Source organism: Syngnathoides biaculeatus, chromosome 2, assembly GCF_019802595.1.
Source record: "Syngnathoides biaculeatus isolate LvHL_M chromosome 2, ASM1980259v1, whole genome shotgun sequence".
NCBI classification, from domain to species: Eukaryota; Metazoa; Chordata; class Actinopteri; order Syngnathiformes; family Syngnathidae; genus Syngnathoides; species Syngnathoides biaculeatus.
The window spans coordinates 9237867-9261568 of NC_084641.1; the positions used below are offsets into that span (position 1 = coordinate 9237867).

Genomic DNA, 23702 nt, shown 5'->3' on the forward strand with positions numbered 1-23702 from the left:
GGGGTCAGGATTTGAACCCCAGTCCTCAGAACTGTGATGCAGATTTGCTAACCTGTCATCCACGTGCTGCCCAGAAAATGCAATGCATCTAATTTAAAAACAGTGAAAAAACCCAAAAGCTGTTAACTACATACATATTTTTTTCATTTAAACATTGCAGGTTTTAAGACCAGGTCTCCTTTAGAATTTGAATCATTTTTATTTGCCAAGTATATCAAAAACACAATTGGAATTTGTCTCTGGAAGTTGGAGCAACTCTAGTATGACAACAGACAGTAATTGACGGAGAATACCTTTGGAACATAAAACATAGTCACTAAGCAATAAAAGGTGACCAGTACTGTGGTAATGGCGATATTTTTTTGACAGTTGTGCAAATGATGCAGTCCTCTAGCAATTACAGCAGTTTGAAGTAAGTATTAGAATTGTGTGAAAACAATTTTGCTGAGTCTGCAATAAATTTATGCAGTTGAAAGTGACTAGTAGTGTGATTATTTGGAACAGTGTAATTGTGCAAATGGTCCAGATACTTTTCAACCACACGAGTGGCCAGAATTGGTCAACAACAGATATGCAAGTACATAGTGCAGAGTGGCAAGACTACTGCAGTAAGAGCATAAGTAATGTCTCGTATAATTGGCCTGACAGAAATGTGACAAGAATCAACATAAAAATGGTAGCACATTACCTAAGCATTGTTAGTAAGCAGTTTAAGAAGTTAATGGCAGGAGGGATGAAGCTGTTGGAATATCTGATGGTATGGTCTGGAAATTGAGTGGTTTGAAGTTTGAGCCACAAAATTGGATTTCAAAAGCCAGACATATAATACATTCCCAATGTAAACTATTGATTTGAACTTCATTCCTAAATCCATCCACCGACTGTCATCTGCTTATGCGAGGTCAAGTCAGGGCAACAGCTTGAGCGAGGAAGCCACTCCGTCCACCTCTTTCAGGATGTTCCCAGATCAGCTGAGGGACGGAACCTCTTCAATGTGTTCTGGGTCATCCCTGAGGCTAACCAGACAACCTCCTTAGTGAGACATCCAGATGGCAACCTAACCAGATATCTGATCCACCTCATCTGGCTCCTCTTGATGTGGAGGAGCAGTGACTCTACACAGAGCCCCTCCCGGATGACTAAACTTATCACCCTATCTCTAAGGGAGAGCTCAGACACCCTGCAGAGGAAACCCATTATGGTGGCTTGGAGCTGGGATCGTGTTCTTTCTCTCATGACTTCCCCCAGAAGAACGAGGGAGTTCCCAGCAGGGATTCTCTCCATCAACCCTCCAACGATTCCCAACATGGTTGGTATTTTGAATTGCTGTTTGGTGCATAAACATAAAGAAAAGTGAGGACCCATCCTCCCACCTGAAGGTGAAGGGAGACTCGCGTCTCATCCACAGGGTTGAACCCCAATGTACAGTCAACAAGATGTGCTGCAATCGGTATGCCCTCACCTGCCTGGTACCTCTCACCATGGGCAACTCCAGAATGGAACAGAATCAAACCCTTCTTAAGAAGACTGGTACCAGAGTCCAAGCTGTATGTGGGGATGAGCCCGGATATATCCAAGAAAAATTTCTTAACCTCCCACACCAGCTCATTCTCCTTTCCTGCCGGAGAGATGACATTCCACATCCCCAGGGCAATTTCTGTGGCTAAGGATCGGACTGCCATGGCCTCCGCCTTCAGCCACGGTCCAGTTTACATGGCAACCGACCCCTTTGGCCCCTCCCACAGGGAGTGAGGCCAGAGGAAGGGGGGCCCACCAAGCTCTTTCCCACCCAGAGAGATGCCATTCCACATACGTAGATATCTTCTGTGGTCATGAATTGGACTGCCAAGGTCCACAACTTCAACCGCCACTCAGTTTACATTGCAACTGGACCCCTTTGTCCCTGACACAGGGAGTGAGCCCATGGAAAGGTGGACCCACATTAACTTTTCAGGTTGTGCCACATGGGTGAAGGCCCAGCCATGATATTATGAATGCTTGCCATTGAGGCCCACCTCCTGCAGAGTGGAGGAGCGGGGGCGACCTACATCGGAGAAAACGAGGTCCAAAATGTTTTTCTCATCATATGGGTTTCTTAAAGCCATGCTGTGTCTGCTCCCTCACCTTGGACCTGTTTGTCATGGGTGATGCTACGAGGGGCATAAAACCCTAGACAACATAGCTCCTATGATCAGAAACCCCTCCACCATGAGAAGGTGATGGCCCCAGGTTTTCGTGCAGGTTAGTTGAAAATTAAATGTACAGTTAATGTTCAAGCTCCTTTAAAAATGTTAATGATAAAAGTGCCCGCCCACTTATGCCACAATTACATTTGTAAATTATTATAATCAATAACAACTACAAAGCAATATTCAAAAGGAGTATGTTTATAGTGACATACACAGTCAATTTTGTGTTGACCCAAGAAGTTTAGTGATTGTGGCAAGCTTGAATGTGTTCATGGCTCAGAGACATTCCCGGAGGTTAAGGGTGGGGTTGCAGTTTGCGGGGGTGGGGGGGTTGGTGTATATTAATTTACTTTTTAAGCAACAAAAGCCAATCTCTCAATCAGAGAAAGTATTTTTATTCTACATGTTCTTTTTTATATATTTGTGAAAGTAGTGATTTTACCTTTTATTATCCTTTTCACTTTTGTTTGACATTTTTTTTTTTTTTTACATACACTGATTTTTTTTTTTTTTCAAACTGGTTAGAGCGTTGGCCTCACAATTCTGAGGACTGGGGTTCAATTCCCGGCCCCACCTGTGTGGAGTTTGCATATTCTCCCCATGCCATTTTCTCCGAGCACTCCGGTTTCCTCCCACATCCCAAAAACATGCAACATTAATCGGAGACTCTAACCTGCGCCTAGGTGTGATTGTGAGTGCGGCTGTTTGTCTCCATGTGCCCTGCGATTGGCTGGCAACCGGCTCAGGGTGTACCCAGCCTCCTGCCCGTTGACAGCTGGGATAAGCTCCAGCTCTCCTACGACCCTCATGAGGATAAGCGGCACAGAGAATGGATGGATGGATGGTGTAAATTTGATTTCTCTCTCGCTATTTTATTTTTACTGTGATAGAGTTTATTTCACCTTACAGTCATATACCAAGTGTAGCTGTCAGCTGAATTCGTGTCTCGATGTGACCCTTATAAGAGAGTGTGAAGATTCTGCTGTATTTTCAACAGCAAATGAGTGTTTCAGATTACAAGGCTTTTGGTGGAGTTCCAGTGTTGAGTGTAGACTGAGGTGTGTGGGGAAGTTCACTTGTGGCGTTGAATGTAACCACTGTGAAACAATCATTAAATTACATAATATTTATCTGATTCACATTTATAAAAGCCCAGGGCCCTCTCTGATATACCAATACAATTTCCTCCCCACTTAGATCCCCTTGAGAACACCTACCAGATGTTTGAGTTTCAGCAGGTGGTCCCTAGTAATGGAGTGTCTGCATGGTCCAGGGACCTCCGCCATGGACAGCGGGAAGCTCAGGAACATAAGCACACACAGACACTTTACCTGCAACTGAAACAATCACATTTTGAATTCGCCATCCGCAAGCATGTTTGCAAAAGTTGGAAATGTCCACTGTGGGAGTTTGCACTTAACCCCAACCCTAAGAATACATGCAAGCACTTCAAAAGGAACTGTGACAAAAACTAAGCTAGCCTGCAAATTCAGCCACATGAAAGAGGCAACGTGACATTACATGGATGATTCTTAGGACTAGTTCCAATAGTTAAGGGAATTCAATGTGCATTTATACATTTAGAGAAGATTAAAGTATGATGCAATTCAAAAATTTTCACGACTCCTGATAAAACCACTTACCATTGTTAGTGGCTTAAATTTTCTTCAAAATAAAATTGTGCAGATTGTAATGCACTAACCCTTTCCAGCAAAACACAGCTTACAGTTGTAATCATGCCCCCCAAGCCAAACTAAAGAGAGTAAATTGATAGATAGTTGTGGGAAAATGGGGCTGGTTTCACACAAAGTCAGAAAGGAAGAAGCGAAACGGCACTTGTGAGGTCATAGCAGTGATGCTAGCATTGCAGAGAGCTATCAGGAAAGAGACTACCAAATGGGAAAGGAATACCGGCTCAAACTCATAAACTGGAGCAAACACGTAATAAACAGTGTATCATTTCTTGGGAAGACATGTATTGTAATGTATTATTTACTCTCCCACTGGGATGCATTTGATTGCCTGAGTGGCAATCCTGCATGATTGCGATTTACTTTTACGAAGCACATTTCTAATCATACAGCACTGGCTTCCAGTGAGCTTTAGAGTTGATGATAAAATTCTGGTACTGGTCTATAAATCACTAAATGGTTTGGGTCCTGAATACATGAAAGAAATGATAATTTAATACAAACCCAGTAGGGCTCTGAGATCGACTGACTCATGTTTAATAGTGGAGTGCAGAGTCCAAAGCAAACATGGTAGCATTTAGTTATTAATAATTAATAGTTTCAGCTAAAATGAATAAGTTGTCAAAATAGGTGACGTCAGCCCCAAGTGTGTGCTTTCAAATGCAGGATGAAAAAAAAAAAAATTCTTCTCATTTTAGAGTATTTCCATCTTTAAATGATATTTCTTTCACTGCGTGCTGTTTTAATTGCACTTTTGTTCTTTGCTTTAAATGTTTTATTTATTTGTTTTAAATGCATTTAAACGTGAAGCACGTTGAGTTACCATGCATATGAAATTCGCTATACAAAATAAATTAGCTTATCTTGGCTTAAATTTATACTTTTGTCTTTAACATTACAAGAAAAACAGTTTTTTCGACTGCACATTTGGCGAATGACCAACGACCTCCATCACACCTCTGACTGCACTTTCTGCCATGACCATTCATGAATAGGATGTGAGCTTTCTCTTCAGGCAACAAAAGCTCAAGAAGATATCAGGCCCAGAGGGGATGTCCATCTCCTGCTAGAACGTCTGCATTGACCAGCTCGCTTCAGTTCTCACTCTGATTTTTAATAGATCTTTGGAGCTGTATGATGTCTCATCCTTTCTCAAACACTGCACCATTATCCCAGATCAGAGAAAAACCTGCAATTTCCTGAATGAGTGACTAGAGGCCTGTCTCCCTGACATCTGTGGTGATGAAGTTACTTAAAAGCCTCATGCTGGATCACCTAAGCATGGTCCCAGGACCCCTGCTAAACACTGTGCAGTATGCCTACCAAGTAAATAGGTTGGCTTATGATGCAATCAACACAAGACTCCCCTGCATCCTGGAACACCTCGACAGTGCAGTGACCTGCTGAGGATTCTCTTCATGGATTTATGCTCCATTACACAAAACACCAGCTCCTCTAGCTCAGTGTCTTTCTTGCCTTCCATCTGCCAGTGGATTTAAAGGTTCCCTTATAGGCAGGGGACAGCAGGTGAGGCAAGGGCAAACCATCTCATCCACACGCACCATCAGCAGTGAGGCCCCTTTATGGTCTGACCTCTCCCCGCTGACTTGAGGAGAGAGACGTACGCTCTGAAGTGGTCACCAGCCAACCACAGGTCACAGGTCAGACGAACGACCATTCACATTCAAATTCACGTCAACATACAATTTAGAGTTCTCAATTTACCGACTATGTACGTTTTTGGGATGCGGGAGGAAATCAGTGTATCCCACACAAGAGCAGGGAAAATGTACAAACTCAACATAGCTGAAGCCGGATTAGAAAATGAGTTCTCAGACTATCCTGGTTACTGAACCAGTCGTGTCTTCACCAATCACAATCTGGTTTGGTGCTGAAACAAAGAAGGACAAAATCCGACTGGAACGGACAGTCAAGACTACTAAATCGTTAGTATCCTCCTACTCATTCTTCAGCAATGTTGCCGATAACTTAACGATTGTCATTTTAACATGCATTGGAATGTGTTAATGTTTACAAAATACTTTTATCATATCATCCTATGATTATATATGTTATTAGAACAAATATAAAACTTACTTTGATCTCTCTGAAATAAGACTTTACTTCAACTTGGGCAATTGCTGACAATCGTGAGTAGCTTGCAATGGAGAGCAACATGGTCAGAGGTCAGAAAATAGGACACATTCTCTGACTGCACGCCATAAGTTTGGACTGACTTTCAGCCTTTCTTTTACAAACGACTAATAAAACACGATTGCAAACTAAAAGGCACATGAGGAAAACAGGATTAAAATGTTACAAATGGATGCATTCTGGGAGGGAAGTGATGGAATGCACGTGCTAAGTCACCTTTTCAGCACATGGACAACTTATGTGAAAGCAGTCAGTCAACAATTGGGGAAGGGGAGAGGCTTGAGTTTTCAAGATTTCACTTTAGAGTTTGAAGATGAAAATATTGAGGTTCGTTGTACACACTGAGCTGTAAACAGTGTTAGCTTCAAAACACTACGTCCGTTTTGAAGAAACATTTCCCATCTATCTATCTATCTATCTATCTATCTATCTATCTATCTATCTATCTATCTATCTATCTATCTATCTATCTATCTATCTATCTATCTATCTATCTATCTATCTATCTATCTATCTATCTATCTATCTATCTATCTATCTATCTATCTATCTATCTATCTATCTATCTATCTATCTATCTATCTATCTATACGGTCTACTCTACTCCACATACTGCTCCATTAGAAGTTTTTTCTTGGAACAAAGCAGTAGACGTCGCTTTTGAAAGGGTACAATTAGCTTACAGGCGGTCTCATTTATCCAGTCACTCTTTTTTGCACATAATTTGCTCCTGTGTCTGTGCAGAGGTGGTCAGAGAGACCACAGTGGCCAGTTTGGCCTTGTTGGTTCCCAAAAACATCTCTAGCTACCCGTCCAACGGAGAACGCTTCACAGAAGGACACATTGATGTGTGGTGGATTGTCCATGATGGAGGCATGCTGATGCTTCTGCCGTTCCTGCTGCGTCAGCATAAAGTAAAAGAAATGCAAGATTCTGAAGTAGTTTGAAGATGAATGTCTTCCTCATCTGGTGCTCCTTTTTCCTGTAGGTGTGGAGGAAGTGCAAGATGCGCATTTTCACTGTGGCCCAGTTGGATGACAACAGCATTCAGATGAAAAAGGACGTCATAACTTTTCTCTATCACCTGCGTATTGATGCGCAGGTAGAAGTTGTGGAGATGGTAAGATTGACTTATACTCACTGGCCACAGTATTAGCTACACCTGTGCAATTGATTCCAGTCGTTCATTTGTTTTGTTTATCTTAGATAAACAAATTATTCAAATAAGAACTTGATGATTGTCTCTAATAATGCAATGCAACACAGGAGCGTGCTTAAAATTTCAGAAATGCCACATATTATAATTTAGTGTTGTTCTGTATGGCTGCAAACAACAAATATGTACCCAAAAAAGTGTATCGTTAGAGTCATAGTTCTTTGACAGTAAATGAAACCCACAATTGCCCTATTCAGAAAGAATTGTATAGAAATTCATTCAGTTGAGCAGGTATGGCGAATGTGTGCCCTGAGTATAAGGTCACAAAGAAATACTTTGATAGTATACGTTGCTTGTTTTACTCCTGCACTTTGCCTTCCGACCCTAGCACGACAGTGACATCTCAGCCTACACGTACGAAAAGACACTGGTAATGGAACAGCGCTCACAGATCCTCAAGCAGATGCATCTGACTAAAAATGAGATGGAACGAGAAGTAAGCATGCATACCATGTACATCAAAGAAGAAAGCTTAATTTTTCAACTGTATGCCTTCTGACAGGAAATTCAACTGGTTGCCAGCAAGCTCCCCAAAAAACACATTCCTGGTGTAAATTAGCAACTGGGACTCATCTGTCGCATTCCTTTATAACTACAGATTCAGAGCATAACAGATTCATCCCGCGGGTCCATCCGACGTAAAAAGTCCTCTGCCTCGCGCTCACACCACAGCATTGAGGAAGGACCCAGAGTTGCCGAACAACCGGATGAAGAGGTACAGACATTTTGAACTCTTTTCTTCTGTTCATCTCTTTGATTCAACCCAAAATAACACAACTACTCAAATTAACAATCCATTCATTCATTTTCCATTAATGTGTCAGGTGAGCTGGACCTTATCCCAGGTGACACTGGGAAAGAGGGAAGGGTCTGATTGGTCAACAATCAAACACAGGCCACATATTGACAAACAAAGTTAAACACACATGGACAACTATAGATGACTGCTTTTGATGAAGTATGTGAATATATTACTATAGAAATATTCATGGGGAAAAAAGAAACTGATACTATTAGCTATGTTTACAGAATTTTCAGTCCTAAATACAAGGAGGCATGTTTACAAACACCAGGAAGGTCACACTTCATTTAAAAATTCCATGTTTAGTATTTCAAAATAATAACTTCAAATTTCTGAAATTCAATTTAGAGTCTGTCTTCATGTATTTTGCCCGTCAGTGTAGGGTATACACCACCTCTTACCCAAAGTCAGATGGGAGGGGCTCCAGCTCACCACCGATCCCAATGTGGACAAGGATTATAGAAAAAGTGTATATGGCTAGTTCAGGTGACCAGTGCGATAGCAGCGTCCGCACTCCATTCGGCTGCTTTCATCTTGTTTGTTGGAGGGGCTTTCTCAGTCCTGTCATGGTGGACACTGACACCTTTCTCGATGGGTGTCTTCTTTCTTTCTTTCTTTCTTTCTTTCTTTCACCTTGCCACACTGTCGTTATGTCCTGTCTCAGTCTGTGGCTGTTTCCAACACAAAACAGGTCCAGCTCATCCACAGTAAGAATGCCTCGACACCTACCAGCCCGACCAGCCTCACTGCACCTGCCGGGGGTGGAAACACCTGGACAGACAATAAGCCAGCTGACAAGGGGAAGAACCCGGAGGCGGGCAAAGACCCTTTCAGCATGAAGCCGTGAGTGAGACGATTAGCTTGTTACTCACAGGAAACCATTTGAATTGATAAAAATCTGACGTGATTTCCGCAAAATTACCTGAATATTTAGGAATAGTTTTTGTGTGCCTCTGTAAGAAAACTGGCATGACGTTTTACATTCACCAAAGGATAGGTTGTGTTGACTTTGGCAAACGTAAGAACTCAAATTAAGAACATCACCCTACATTTTCATCAAATTGACACATTACAGGCATTATTTGGTTCTGCACTTCAGACAGAACTGCAGAGTCCGTCGTGTTTGCTCACACAGCCGTTGTAGCGCAGTGCCATCACACTGTAAACAATGATTATGGAGAGTGGAATATATCCATCAAGTTCATCTGAAATATATATTGCTATTTTAGAAAAATTTCACAGTATACATTTTACCTACACTACCAATTTGACAACAGTAAAACGTGTTTCCAAGAAAGGTTGACTAAAATCCACTTGAAATCTACAGTATGTGACGCATTCATGGCGCACTAATTGGCTGACAAGTCATCGGTGACCAGTGATCACTCCGATTGGTTCTGAGCTAGCAAATCAGCACAAAAGCAGAAAAATGATAAAGAAAAATGTGCTACATGGTAAAATAAGCTTAGCTTATAAGTCGGTTAGCGCTACACTTGGTTTGTAAGATTTATTACGGTCAAAATAGGCAGTGGGAAATAAATATACGAACAGGGAACATGAATGTTGAGGAACACAAAGTTTACTACGCCCATCTCAGGCACCTTGGTTGAAATGTAACCAGAAACGTGTTGTAAACTTTATCCTTGTTTTGTAAGGATTTCATCACTATTGAATTAAGGCATTCATCACCCAAAATATGTGGTTAGTTATATCCAATTAAAGTGGCTGTAAATTGTTGCCCTACATTTATTGGGTAAATTGTATAAGTTGTTTTTTTACACTGCAGCTAATGATCATCTGGGACAGTGCTAATTCTATTCAGCGTACAGTGGCACCGAGTCTTCGAAACTTCACACTCTCGCCTCAACGTCTTCTGATCGCTTTAGCCTATGTTTGGCCTCTGATACTATGGCAAAAGCCAGAGTGGACAGTGTGAATGGGTCTATAGATTCTTGGGCATCATATTTGTATTTTAAAGTTATTTGTCCCTTTTGACATGCTTCTGTAAGGAATGGGAAAACTTGTAAGTATGACCATGGCACACTGAGACCAACTGTCTGATCCAAATGTGTGTGTTTCTTTCGGCTTGTCCCTTTCGGGGTCACCACAGCGTGTCATCTCAGATGAACGCATATATATGTTTGGCACAATTTTTACGCCGGATGCCCTTCCTGACGCAACCCTTCTCAGGGAGTGGAGGCCCCAGTGGGATACGAACCCACAACCTCTGGTTTACCAAACCAGTGCTCTAACCACTGAGCTACGGGGCCTCCACTGTCTGATCCAAATAATGGTTAAATTTATGAAATGTCTCCACAAGGAACCAGACAGATGTGAGGCGCATGCACACAGCTTTGCGCCTCAATGAAGTTATCACAAAAAAGTCCAAGGAGGCAAAGCTCATCCTTCTCAACATGCCCGGCCCCCCCAAAAATCGTACGGGCGAAGAAAACTGTATCCTTGCAAATGCCTTGTTGCAGTGGATACCGTTCCACTCCAGGTCCTCGTTAATGGGCAAAAATTGGCAAAAAAGTATGTCTTCTCTATCAGTTCAGTAAGATGAAATGTTACCATGTGTACAATCTGTTAGTTTGTCTCAGATTTTGGAAAGGTTAGAATTGTTGCTACACTTTGGAACACATGAAAAAAAAATGGGGGACTTTTTTTATGGAAAACCTGGGTAGTCATGAACCGCTATTGTCTAAATTATGCACATTTGTCATGAGATAAACATGGTATAGAGTTTTTCCACATGCTTTACTCATATCACGCAATAAACTTGTCAGTTTGAGTCCCGAGGTGCCCTTTAACAATAACCTTTTGTGAAAAAGGAACAATGTTGAGCTGTTCCAACATTTGCATTTGTATTAGCATGCTAGTCTTTCCTTGTCCTTCACTGAAACTGCCCTCCAGACATGGAATTCCTCGAGGTGCTCACTGAGGGTCTAAATCGGGTTCTCCTCGTCCACGGACGAGGACGCGAGGTCATAATCATCTACTCCTGAATATATTTTACCCTGTGGCTCTGCCCACAACTCCCACTGACTCCCACAAAACCTCCCTCAAGGATCCCGTGCAGGAGTCTCCTTCCCATTTCTGGAGTACTATCTATCTAGATACTATACTAGTTAGTACTAGATACTACTACTAACACTGATTTCCTCCCGCATCCCAAAAACGTACATAGTCGTTAAATTGAGAACTCTAAATTGTACGTTGACGTGAATTTGAATGTGAATGGCCGTTTGTCATAGATAGATAGATAGATAGATAGATAGATAGATAGATAGATAGATAGATAGATAGATAGATAGATAGATAGATAGATAGATAGATAGATAGATAGATAGATAGATAGATAGATAGATAGATAGATAGATAGATAGATAGATAGATAGATAGATAGATAGATAGATAGTGACAAGGAGTCACTGATGGTGTAGTGGTAGTCACGCCAGACTTTGGTGCAGGCAGAGTGGGATTGATTCCCGCTCAGTGATGGTGTCGATATCTGCCCCGCGAGTGATTGGCGACAAGTTCAGGGTGTAGTCCGCTCTTCACCTGAAGCTACCTGGGATAGGCGCCAACTCTCCTGTGAACCTAGTGAGAATTAGCGTCTTGGATAATAGATGGATGGATTCATATTGACACTTACAAAGAAAGTCGCATCTATTGATATGATCAACAGGTACGTAAAACATGGCCCTTTGAAATGTGTGCCTATGACTACGCAAACCTAGTGTCAGCACATTCCATGTTTATGGTTGGCACGAAAACCAAAATAACGACGCTTGCACATTACATATTGTCAAGTATCTAAGTTACTTTTTCAGGGTTCAACTGTGGCAACACTGCTCTTCAGGACTTCTATGCTGCAGGAACTAAAGACAAAAACAGGCAAAATGTTTTTGGACACACTACACACCGGACAACACCGTTTCCAACTCCTTCCCTCAGGGTATGCTTAATCGCACAATGCACATTAAAATCAGCAAATATTTTAACAGGTTCTTCTCCCTTTCCATTAACTTCTTAAACTGTTGATTTAGAATTCCATAGTGACATGTTGCCAACGACACGAGAGCATAGGATGGTGGTGTGTAGGATGACTCTGGTGGTGGGTAAGAAGATTAAGAAGACAAAGAAAGAGCAGAAAACCATGTGGTGGAAGCTGAGAAAGGAAGAATGTTGTGTGGCCTTTCGGAAAGAGGTAAGACAGGCTCTCGATGGAAAGCAGAAGCTCCCGGAAGACTGGACAACGATAGCCAAGGTAATCAGAGAGACAGGCAGGAGAGTACTTGGTGTGTCTTCTGGTAGGAAAGGGGAGAAGGAGACTTGGTGGTGGAACCCCAAAATAGAGGGAGTCATACAAGGAAAGAGATTAGCGAAGAAGAAGTGGGATACTGAGAGGACTGAGGAGAGGCGAAAGGAGTACATCGAGATGCGACGTAGGGCAAAGGTAGAGGTGGCAAAGGCTAAACAAGAGGCATATGAAGAAATGTACACCAGTTGGACACGAAAAAAGGAGAAAAGGATCTCTACAGGTTGGCCAGACAGAGGGATAGAGATGGGAAGGATGTGCAGCAGGTAAGGGTGATTAAGGATAGAGATGGAAATGTGTTGACTGGTGCCAGTAGTGTGCTAAATAGATGGAAAGAATACTTGGAGAAGTTGATGAATGAAGAAAATGAGAGAGAAGGAAGAGTTGAAGAGGCAAGTGTGAAGGACCAGGAAGTGGCAATGATTAGTAAGGGGGAAGTCAGAAAGGCACTACAAAGGATGAAAAATGGAAAGGCAGTTGGTCCTGATGACATACCGGTGGGGGTATGGAAGAAACTTGGAGAGGTGACTGTGGAGTTTTTGACCAACTTATTCAACAGAATACTAGCGGGCGAAAAGATGCCTGAAGAATGGAGGAAAAGTGTTCTAGTTCCCATTTTCAAGAACAGAGGGGATGTTCAGAGCTGTGGGAACTATAGAGGAATAAAGTTGATGAGCCACACAATGAAGTTATGGGAAAGAGTAGTGGAGGCTAGACTCAGGACAAAAGTAAGTATCTGCGAGCGACAGTATGGTTTCATGCCTAGAAAGAGTACCACAGATGCATTATTTGCCTTGAGGATGCTAGTGGAAAAGTACAGAGAAGGTCAGAAGGAGCTACATTGTGTCTTTGTGGATCTAGAGAAAGCCTACGACAGAGTACCAAGAGAGGAACTGTGGTACTGCATGCGTAAGTCTGGTGTGGCAGAGAAGTATGTTAAAATAGTACAGGACATGTATGATGGCAGCAGAACAATGGTGAGGTGTGCCTTAGGTGTGACAGAGGAATTTAAGGTGGAGGTGGGACTGCATCAGGGATCAGCTCTGAGCCCCTTCCTGTTTGCAGTGGTAATGGATAGGCTGACAGATGAGGTTCGACTGGAATCCCCTTGGACCATGATGTTCGCAGATGATATTGTGATATGCAGTGAAAGCAGGGCGCATGCATAGGAACAATTAGAAAGATGGAGACATGCACTGGAAAGGAGAGGAATGAAGATTAGCCGAAGTAAAACAGAATATATGTGGGTGAATGAGAAAAGTGGAGGGGGAAGAGTGAGGCTACAGGGAGAAGAGATAGCGAGGGTGGACGACTTAAAATATTTAGGGTCAACAATCTAGAGCAATGGTCAGTGTGGTAAGGAAGTGAAGAAACGGGTCCAAGCAGGTTGGAACAGCTGGCGAAAGGTGTCTGGTGTGTTATGTGACAGAAGAGTCTCTGGTAGGATGAAGGGCAAAGTTTACAAAACAGTGTTGAGGCCGGCCATGATGTACGGATTAGAGACGGTGGCACTGAAGAAACAACAGGAAGCAGAAATGCAGGTGGCAGAAATGAAGATGTTGAGATTCTCGCTCGGAGTGACCAGGTTGGATAGGATTAGAAATGACCTCATTAGAGGGACAGCCAAAGTTGGATGTTGTGGAGACAAGATTCAAGAGAGCAGACTTTGATGGTTTGGACATGTTCAGAGGCGAGAGAGTGAGTATATTAGTGGAAGGCAAAAGAGGGAGAGGAAGACCAAAGAAAAGGTTCATGGATGTGGTGAGGGAAGACATGGGGGCAGTTGGGGTTAGAGAGGAAGATGCAGGAGGTAGGCTAAGATGGAAAAAGATGACACGCTGTGGCGACCCCAAACGGGACAAGCCAAAAGGAAAAGAAGAAGAAGAAGAAGAAGAAGAAGAAGAAGAAGTGACACGTTGCCAATATTTGCCACGTTTGCACATTTCTGTTGTGACATAAATACCCCAGTCATTGTAGCTCTGTCATTAATTTGCAAAAGTGCTGTTGATTACCACTGGCAATTTATTTTCTTGGCAACTCTCTGCATCACTTGAACAATTCACTCAATCTGCGATCTCCCAACTTCACATTTGGCAAAACATGTCAGAGCACTTCTTTTTGCTTCAGATGAATGCCAAAGGAGGCTGCTACAAAGCAACCGTATGCACGTTAAACATCTAACCCTAACTCTATTTTTAACACAAGATGTCAAAACAGAGGCAGCAAATATTATAATAGTCAACGCTTAGGTTTTGTTTGTGTTTACATATCTCAACATATTTGTATAAATAAATGATATACATGTATTTTTCTTTTGTCCAAAGAAACCAGACATAAACAAAACTAAATTTACTTCCAAAAATCATGTAATCTTTTTAGCAGAGCATGCACAAGAACGCCGCTATTAAACTGTTTTCCAGCTTTGGTCACATGACATACCGACTATAACAGATTGCAATTGTATCCGCATGTCCACATTACTAATACACTTACATTACTCAATGACTTTCCATATCTGTATTTTCTTTGTTTAAGTAAATATTTTGCAATCGTGGGTTGTTTGGTGTTGTACAAGAGTGGCGCCACCTACTGGGGACAAATTCCTCGTGTGTTTTCAGTCTACTTGGCCTATAAAGATGTTTCTGTTTGTGATACGTGTTGAAGCATCGTTTGTGTTCAAATAGCCATTGTCTTATAGTTATAACACCAACACTATCACCACTATTTGTTACTCCTTCTATGGCATTTTGCTTTGTATTAAAAGCTAGCAGAAGGTAAGGTTTTGTGTTTGTTTTAAATAAGCACCGTTTAATTCTCTTTGTTTAATGTTTATTTTGGCAGTAAACTTGAACTGGGAGTGGCAAAACACAGCTTGAAGCTTATTTTTTAAAGAATATTTCACCATGTGAAACTGATGCTTGTTGTGAAGCGAGTTACCATTTTATACCCTTTAATGGCTAGGACTTTAGTCACCTGTTATTTTTAAATACACTTTAAAAATAGATTGTATTTGAATTGGACCACATGTTGCTCCACTCTCAAATTTCTTCTCACAAGTCAAGCTAAACGAGGGCTTGTATCACATATTTCAGGACACCTTTGTTATTATGCTTTAATGTTTTACATTCTATTAGTGGTTAATTGCATTTTATACTTGTTTGACAGTTAGTAATAGTACAATAAAATGGTGTAAGTTACTCATCATCAATTATTACTGTTGTTTAAAGAGTGTTTTATTGCTTTTAAGAAATTACTGAATTGAATGTGTGTGGTCTAATTCTCTGTGGTTTGTAAGACAAATATACAACAGATACAAATTGAATTTCCTCTTCAGGTGTTAACTATAAAAGACAACATATTTAGCTCCTGCAACGGATGTCTATGAGACCATCTGTGGTAAACAACAAATCGATCTCGTGACTCACTGTGGCGGCCCCTAGTGGGAAAAGCCAAAAGTCACAACAAAAACTGCGTCATCAAACCTTGGTTGGCTGGGTACACCCTGAACCGGTTGCCAGCCAATCCCAAGGCTCAAGTAAACAAACAACCACTGCCACCTATGAGCAATTTAGAGTCTTCAATCAACCGACCATGTTCTTGGAATGTGAGCGCAAACTGGAGCCGCTGGAGAAAAGCCACACAGGCACGGGGAGAACAAACAAACAAACTCCACAGAGGATTTAAACCACAGTCCTCAAAACTGTGAGGGACGTGTGCTAACCAGTCAACCAGCACTCCACCTGGACTACAAAATATTCCACATTAAACTGCCTTGCAAATTCAAGATGGATTCATGTTAAGAGTGACAACTATTTTGAGTACTGAGAGGACAGAATGACTGTCTGAATGACGTAAACCGAGACAGTGTGTCTTTGAAGAGAATATGGTTAAATTAATTATTTAACATTTATGGAAAGAAAGCAAAGTTGTTTTCGAGCCTTGCCTTGAGGACAGACCAACATTTTTAAGTAAACTTCATGGTCACTTTATGAGTCACTTAATACAAATTCCGATCATTTGAGGCAACCTTCAACAAACTTGGGCTCCTAAATGTTTCATGGGTCACATTAGGACTGTGGCAGAGGCAGATAACTTTGTAGGCTTTCTAGTGCATCAGTGAGCTTTTGATGCATTTTTTTGACCAACTAATGTAGACTTCTTTTTTTTTTTCATCAGTTCATATATACAGTTAATGCTCATGTTACGGCAAAATACAAACAACACTGAGGTGTAATCAATTTAATATAAGAGCTATATAAAAACCTTCATAAAGATAAGATAGGTTAGCATAATGACCATTAATTTAATTTATGCAAGTGAAGTGTAGAATTGTAGAGCAGCATACTTAATGAGTATTTGTAAAAGCCATTATATGGCAAATCGCTCACAGTACGCAAGGTTTAAACTACAGCCACAGTAGGAAACATGTTGTACAGCAAATTATTTTGCTATGGAAATGAATTCTGATGTGTTAACAATATTATATCATAGTAACCTCAAAGGGCTCATCACCAGGATAACAGGTTGCAGAAAATGGATGAAGGGACCATGCAGAACAGATGGCACGGTAGACAACTGCTTAGAACATCTGCCTCACAGTTCTGTGGACCGGAGTTAAAATCTGCCTTCACTTGTGTGGAGTTTGCATGTTAATATTGTGCCTGCGTGGATTTTCTCCTGGTACTCCGGTTTCCTCCCACATTCCAAAAACATGCATGGTAGGTTAATTGAGGACTCAAGTGCCCGTAAGTGCGAATGTGAGTGTGAATGGTTGTTTGTTTGCACAGGATGTGCCTTGTGACTGACTGTCGACCAGTTTGGGGTGGACACAGCCTCTCGCCCAAATATTGGTGAGATCGGCTCCAGCACGCCCCCGATCTTAGTGAGGATAAGCGGATGGAGGGAAAATTGCTGGATGGGTGAAGTCCAGTGCAGTAGTTTGGCTGCATGATCAAACTAGTTCCACATGGGTTGTGCCACTTTGCCATTAGATGTAATTCAAAATGACAACACTTTTTGAAAATGGATAATATTATTATTAAAGGCCTGATTATCAGTTTTCACAAATTTGATGCGAAAGTAGATTTGTAAAATGGGACAGAATTGTACGACATTATGCTGGTGTGTACTGTATACTTAATGTTGTGGGTGGTGACTTTCTGTCATTACGCCCACTTCTATGTGCTTCTTAAACAAGACAAGTCTTTATTTACAAGGCAAGAGTCTGAGAGAGGCAACTATACCTCTGGCATGATAATAAAAGCTGCGATTTATAATGCCTACGGATGCGTTAGGAGGAGTACCTGATTGCAGCCATGAGAACATGTCACACACTTTTTCATTTTGTTTTTCATTCACTTATTTTACTTGATTTTTATTTTGTTGTGGTTTTTTAAATAAAACCATACATTTTTTTAACCTATTTCTAATTTGTGAAGCGTGCATATCAGGTGACATGTTGTTTCATGAATTAAAGACTGATTACAAAACTCACCAATGGAAAGAGGCGCCATATAAAATCTCACCTCGGATGGCACATTGACTAAGGGGATTGTCCTAAATCACAAAGATCTAATCCTGTCGGTTTATATCATGTTTTTTTTTTCCACTTTAAATTTCTGTAATTGTGTTTCTTTCATATTTAAAATTCAAGTACTGTATATACATCTTTTTTAATATGGAAATTCTGACCATTTTTTTAGAATGAAAGCATCCATGTCCAATCATGCTAGTTACAAAATTGGAGTAAAAGAGAAACTGTCCTGTTCTTTAATTGTTCTAACTTCAGTGTTGCGGTAAGAGTTCTCCTCAGCGCTTGGTCATTAGCGCCTTTCAAATTTGTCTCACATTCCTCATGCTCTTCACTTGGAATGTTTGGTTTTACATGGAAGGGGGATCCTGAAAATAGCGTTACGAGTGACTTCATAGGAAATGCATTTAGTGGCCCTCACTCGAGGTCTGGCACTTAGTGAGGTTTGATGGTGAACAATGTCAAAGTACACTAAGAAAGCTTTGTGTCAAAATTTGTTCTGCTAAAACAATGCTCTCTCTTTGAAAAGCAAAATATCCCATCTCCCTGTACACACTGGGGCCTGCTACTAAGAGCGTTTTGGCAAGTTTAACTGTGAAATCGGTGCCAGATGGACTCAATTGTACTCATGTTTATGATTAAAACATGGTGATAAGCACCTCATCTGCCTCACACACATACTACCCTCAAATGTTTTCTGCAATAATTATCCATGCAGCTCACATGATCAGGACATTTGAATCTGCTTTTCCAATAGAAAGATACAAACATGTGGCAGACAAGCACAGAACTGAAACAACAAAACGTGATTTATTTGAAGCCTGGCCGACATCTGAAATAGATTTGGACATAACAGACAGGAGATTAAAACCCAGCATGGGCCAAGGACAATCGTTTTCATATTTTCTTTTTTGTTGTTTGTTGTTATTGTTGAGCACAAATAATTCTTTGTGGGATTTCATCTTGTGTCTATTGTCTCTTTCTAATCCTAAATGTTATTTTATTCAAATTAATTTCACTTTAAGTCACGTCAGAGCGAATCAATCATGAATCCAAATTGCATGAGCCTACAACCGGTTGGTAGAATCCACAAATCAGTACAGCCATAATTGAAAACAAAACAAAACAAAAAAGTGAACATTATAAAACAGCAATAAGGACGATGATAAAAATAAAATTATGGTGAGTTATTAAGTGGACAAAAGGAACAGAAGAGCAAAGCGAATGATTCTAAATTAAAACAAGTCCTTCATGACACTTGATAAAATTAACGTAATCTAATACAGTAATTTAACTTCTGTATAGCAAGTGCGGGCGCACATGACATTAATTTCATCCATCACATGATGTGCTATGTATCTAATGTATAATGTTTGTAGCAAAGGCACAATCACATCACATGCAAGATGAAACAAATGCACTGACACCGAGAAGCGAGAAGTTCTCACCTACCTTAACCTTGCTCTGAATCAGGGTTGGCACAAGGATGGTCATCTGGTATGTGTTTGACAATAAAAAATAAATCCTCTGTCACACACATTGAAGCAAAGCAATTTCTCTCAAATATTCACTTTCACTCCACAGAAAGGACTCTCCAGCCAGGTCAGCGTTGCGCTTGGTCATGCGTTGTACTTCTAACGCACTGGCTGACGTGCTCCTCTTGCAGAGTCTAAACCAAGACTACCCGCCTCGGCAGACAGACAGCCCTTATACAGACCTCCCACCTCTCATGTCACAGACAAAATCCATCCAGCCCTTTACGCATTTTATGATCATTTCTGTTGTTGTTGTTTTCTTCTCTGTGCTGTAAATGGACTTGAACAGGCATTTTTGTTGACGGACAAAATATACATATAAACTAGAGGGTTGTGGAAAGACTGTAGACTATATGGCTATTTCTCATCAGCTCATTTTGTATGCTGCAGCTTGGATTCTGACCAAAACAAAGAGATCAGAACATATTACTTGAATACAAAAGTTTCTACACTAACTCCCAGGCAGTTTTAGAGTCGATTTTAAAATTCTGCGACTGGTCGACAAATCACTATATGGTTTAGGTCTTGAAGAAATGAAAGAAACAAAATGTAAAGTAAACCCAACAAGGCATTGAGACCTACACACAAATAGTGGAGTACAGAGTCCAACACAAAGATTGCGAAGCAGGATTTAGCTGTTATGGTGCACACAAATGAAATAAGTAGACAACAGAAGTAACAGCCCCAAATGCCAATGTTTTTAAGTGCATGCTAAAAAGGTTTATTTTGTTTGATTTCTTGTACATTTTGGAGCATTTACACTTCTAAATGTGAAGTTTGCATGTTCTCCCCGTGTCTGCATGGGTTTTCCCCAGGAACTCCGGTTTCCTCCGACATCACAAAAACATGCAACATTAATTGGACACTAAATTGTCCCTAGGTGTGATTGTGAGTGCGACTGTTGTCTGTCTCCATGTGCCCTGCGATTGGCTGGCAACCAGTTCAGGGTGTACCCTGCCTCCTGCCCGTTGACAGCTGGGATAGGCTCCAGCACTCCCCGCGACCCTCGTGAGGATAAGCGGCAAAAAATGGATGGATGGATGGATGCTTTTTGTATGTAATGCGTTGTATACATACATTTTCTTTGCTTTACTTTGCTTTACCCACCAAAGTAGGTACTAGTGTCCAAATTTGCATCTCAGTTTCAGAACAAGTTCAGAATGGAGGAAACTGGCGCCAGTGTGGAACCAAAACCTCCCCAATGTAGATTAAAATGCAATGCAAATGCAAATATAGAACCCGCTTTCCAAACTTTCCAGCTGTTACTCGAGTAGGACTGTAAAAATGTCCTGTTGTTGCAATCGCGTTAGTTCAACCACCCTCTGCGCCGCCAAGACAAACTCCTTATTCTTCTGTCACAGCTGCCTTTTGTGATGGGAAACTGGCATTTTGAGACTCTCAGCAGTTGTCCGTTTCTTTGGGTTTTCCCTAAAAGACGAAATACTGGTGTACAAATTCGTCGGGAGCCGATTTTGGCCATTCCAGCTGGCAAAATACAGCATAAAAAACACGAAAATTTAGCTTTGCAGAAAACTTGGTCTGGTGAGCCGTCAGTATGACTATGATGTCCCATGACATTTCTTCCAGACGACACACAGTTAAGTACAATTCCCAAAGGACTGCTTGACCTTCCTTCCATATCTGATCTGTCTCTATGTATTTACCAAATATAAGGAAATCTAACATCAATGCAAAAGAGTCATGTACTGAAGTATGTCTTGTGCCCATATTTAGTCATGACTCCATAATTTCCTCATGTCGTCAGCTGAAGCTGTGTCCTTGAGCGCATCTCTGCACGTAGGCTAACCTTGATGAACTGCATACTGGACACTTTGTAATAATCCATTGCCAGCTAGAACCGGTTGAGACAGAAACCCTTTGTCTGAGTGGAAAGCCCCGATCTCACGCCACAGGTTTGATACCACCCATAGTCTGCCCTTCTGACAAGATAAAAGATGTGTGCTTTCTCTTATATCTTTGCACTTCTGATCTGCTCTCTACAGCCATTGTCTGTAACTCATAAATCAACAGAATATTCTGAAAGTAAATTCTTTGAAGAAACTGTTCATCATCTCCAGCCTTTATTTGGATAACCCACATTCTCACTACCCGAAATTAAACAAACACGCGGAGGAAAAAAGCATCCTCCAACAGTACTAAGGACATTTTTGGGATATTTTTAGTTAGTTTTTAAAATATTTGTTAATAATTTTTATTTTATTTTGTTTACAAAAATGTATTTTCAATTTTAGTCTTTCATTCATTTTCGATACTTCTTATCCCAGTCATGAAGTGCTCGAGCCTATTCCAGCTGATTTCGGCCAAAATGCGGACTACACCCTGTACTGGTCGCCAGTCACAGGCAACCATTCTCACACGGGGAGGAGGACTGAGCCCACGCTGCCTGCACCAAAGTGTAGCACTCCACCATTTTCAATAAGACTTGTAGGTATTTCACTTGTTTATGTTAACGATAACTGAACAATTTAAGTTATTCTCAATGCCCTCACTAAAATCATTTTTTTTACTTAGTTTTTGCCCCAGCGACCACCAAATCTGTCCAACAGGATGTAATATCTTGTGTATAATATGCTTTATTTTTACAGAAAAAAAATCATTAAATGTAATTGGAGTGTATTATACATAGGTATAACTTAACTATATATATATATATATATATATATATATACATTTACTATATAGATTTGTCAATTATCTTAGTTCCTCGCTAATATGAGAACTTGGGTAAAAATGCATGGTGAGGTAGAAACACGGACATCAATGCATATGCACAGATCAGAGAATTTACTTGAAAAACCTAACCCCCAAAAATATAGATAATTGTTATACTCAAGAGTATATTATACACTGTCATAGTCTGTGCCCTGCAGTTTCCCTTTTTGGAGTTTTGGGAGCTGCTTTGTGCCTCACCCTTCCCTCTCTCACCTCTCCCTAGCAATCAGTACCACCGTAGCTGTGCACCTGTTCCCAATTAGCACTCATCACTGTGTGCATATAAGTCTGTCAGAGTCAGGAAATAAGTGCCAGAGTATTGACGTAATCGTTATTACACGGGCTAACGTTTATAACTCCTTGTAAGTCACCTCGACCGCTCGCACACATACTTAGCCAATTGTGTTCTTCTTTATGTCCAATGCTCCTTCCGTATCGCCCGCCTCACTGCCCATTCCAGCCATGCCACCCAGATGTTCCACCTGCCCATGCGTCTGATTCCAACACCTTCTGTGTTCCATCGGACCACCATCGCTCTTTGGCTATCCTACCCGCTGAGGATTGTTTAACAAACTACTGTCATATACTTCCTCGCCCTATTACATACATGCATCCACTGTTCCCTCCAGGCTATGGACATGCGCAATTGACGGTTTCCACGGCAACGTGAACCTGAGTCAGCAACGAGTCCGTCGCCGTTGCGACGTCAGCGTAGCTCGGCTGGATCGCCAATCCTTGCCGGACCTGGGCCGTGAGAGCCGCCAATTCCGCGCTCTGCCGCTCAATCTCCGCCCGCAGTTCGCGGCGGAACGCCTCGTTATTTGGCGGCACCTCCTCCCTCTGGGCTGGAAGCCTCGCCATTGCCGGGGAGGAGTGGGAGGACAGTGTCTTCGTTGCCGCGCAGCGAGAGACACCAGGGAGCGCCCGGCCGGGGTGTCTCCTCTGGCCGCCCCGCGGAGGTCCCGGGTAGATGGCCAATCGGGTTCCCTCGTACCGATTGGTGTACTTGGATCTACCGGGTGAAGACGCTCGGGTGCTGGAAACGCGGGAAGGCGGGGCAAACTGACTGGGATCAAAAGCCGGGCAAAGAGACTCAAAATCAAAGTCGTCGGAGTCGTACTCAGGCAGCCGGTCAAACAAATCGGGGTCCTCCTCATATTCCGAAAAGTCGGAGTCCAGAAGAATATGAGGAGCTGGACGGGTCGTGTTCGGGACGTATTCATACCTCGCTGGCGGAGCGTAAGACACGGAAGTGGAGGACGTCAGGGAGCCTACCCGGATTGGACAGGCTTAGTACTCCGGCAGACGGTCTACCTTGCGTTGGTCCCAGCGACGCCGGGTCTTTCCTGCTGGGTCCTGTGATGGCCAGTTCGTTCTGTCACGTCCCATCGGAACGAGAGGTAGGACCCAAATGCAGAAACTCGGAAGACGCAAGGTAGTTCAAGAAGAGACACGTTTATTGTACGCAGAGGTCGGGGATCGAGCAGGCAGTCCGGTGCAGCAGCGGTAGTTGTGACGTCGGGCGAGAGAG

The 23702-nt window shown here is 41.8% G+C and overlaps 1 protein-coding gene and 1 non-coding gene across 5 annotated transcripts in view; both read right to left on the bottom strand.

Annotated features, from left to right (window-relative positions):
• csf1b (colony stimulating factor 1b (macrophage)) overlaps positions 1 to 19593 on the bottom strand; it is a 34177-nt gene extending 14584 nt beyond the window's left edge. For all 4 annotated transcript variants that reach the window (XR_009796686.1, XR_009796685.1, XM_061831456.1 and 1 more), the window contains exons 1-2: positions 19356 to 19593; positions 3407 to 3526 (exon numbers count right to left, since the gene is read on the bottom strand). Coding sequence is in view for 2 of the 4 variants with exons in the window: in XM_061831456.1 (XP_061687440.1) it covers positions 3407 to 3526; positions 19356 to 19397 (162 nt within the window). In the remaining 2 variants the exon portion in view is untranslated. The remainder of the gene's footprint in view (positions 1 to 3406; positions 3527 to 19355) is intronic.
• Positions 10250 to 10322, bottom strand: trnat-ggu (transfer RNA threonine (anticodon GGU)). The gene has a single exon. It is a non-coding gene; the product is annotated as a tRNA-Thr (tRNA).
• Positions 19594 to 23702: the final 4109 nt, after the last annotated feature.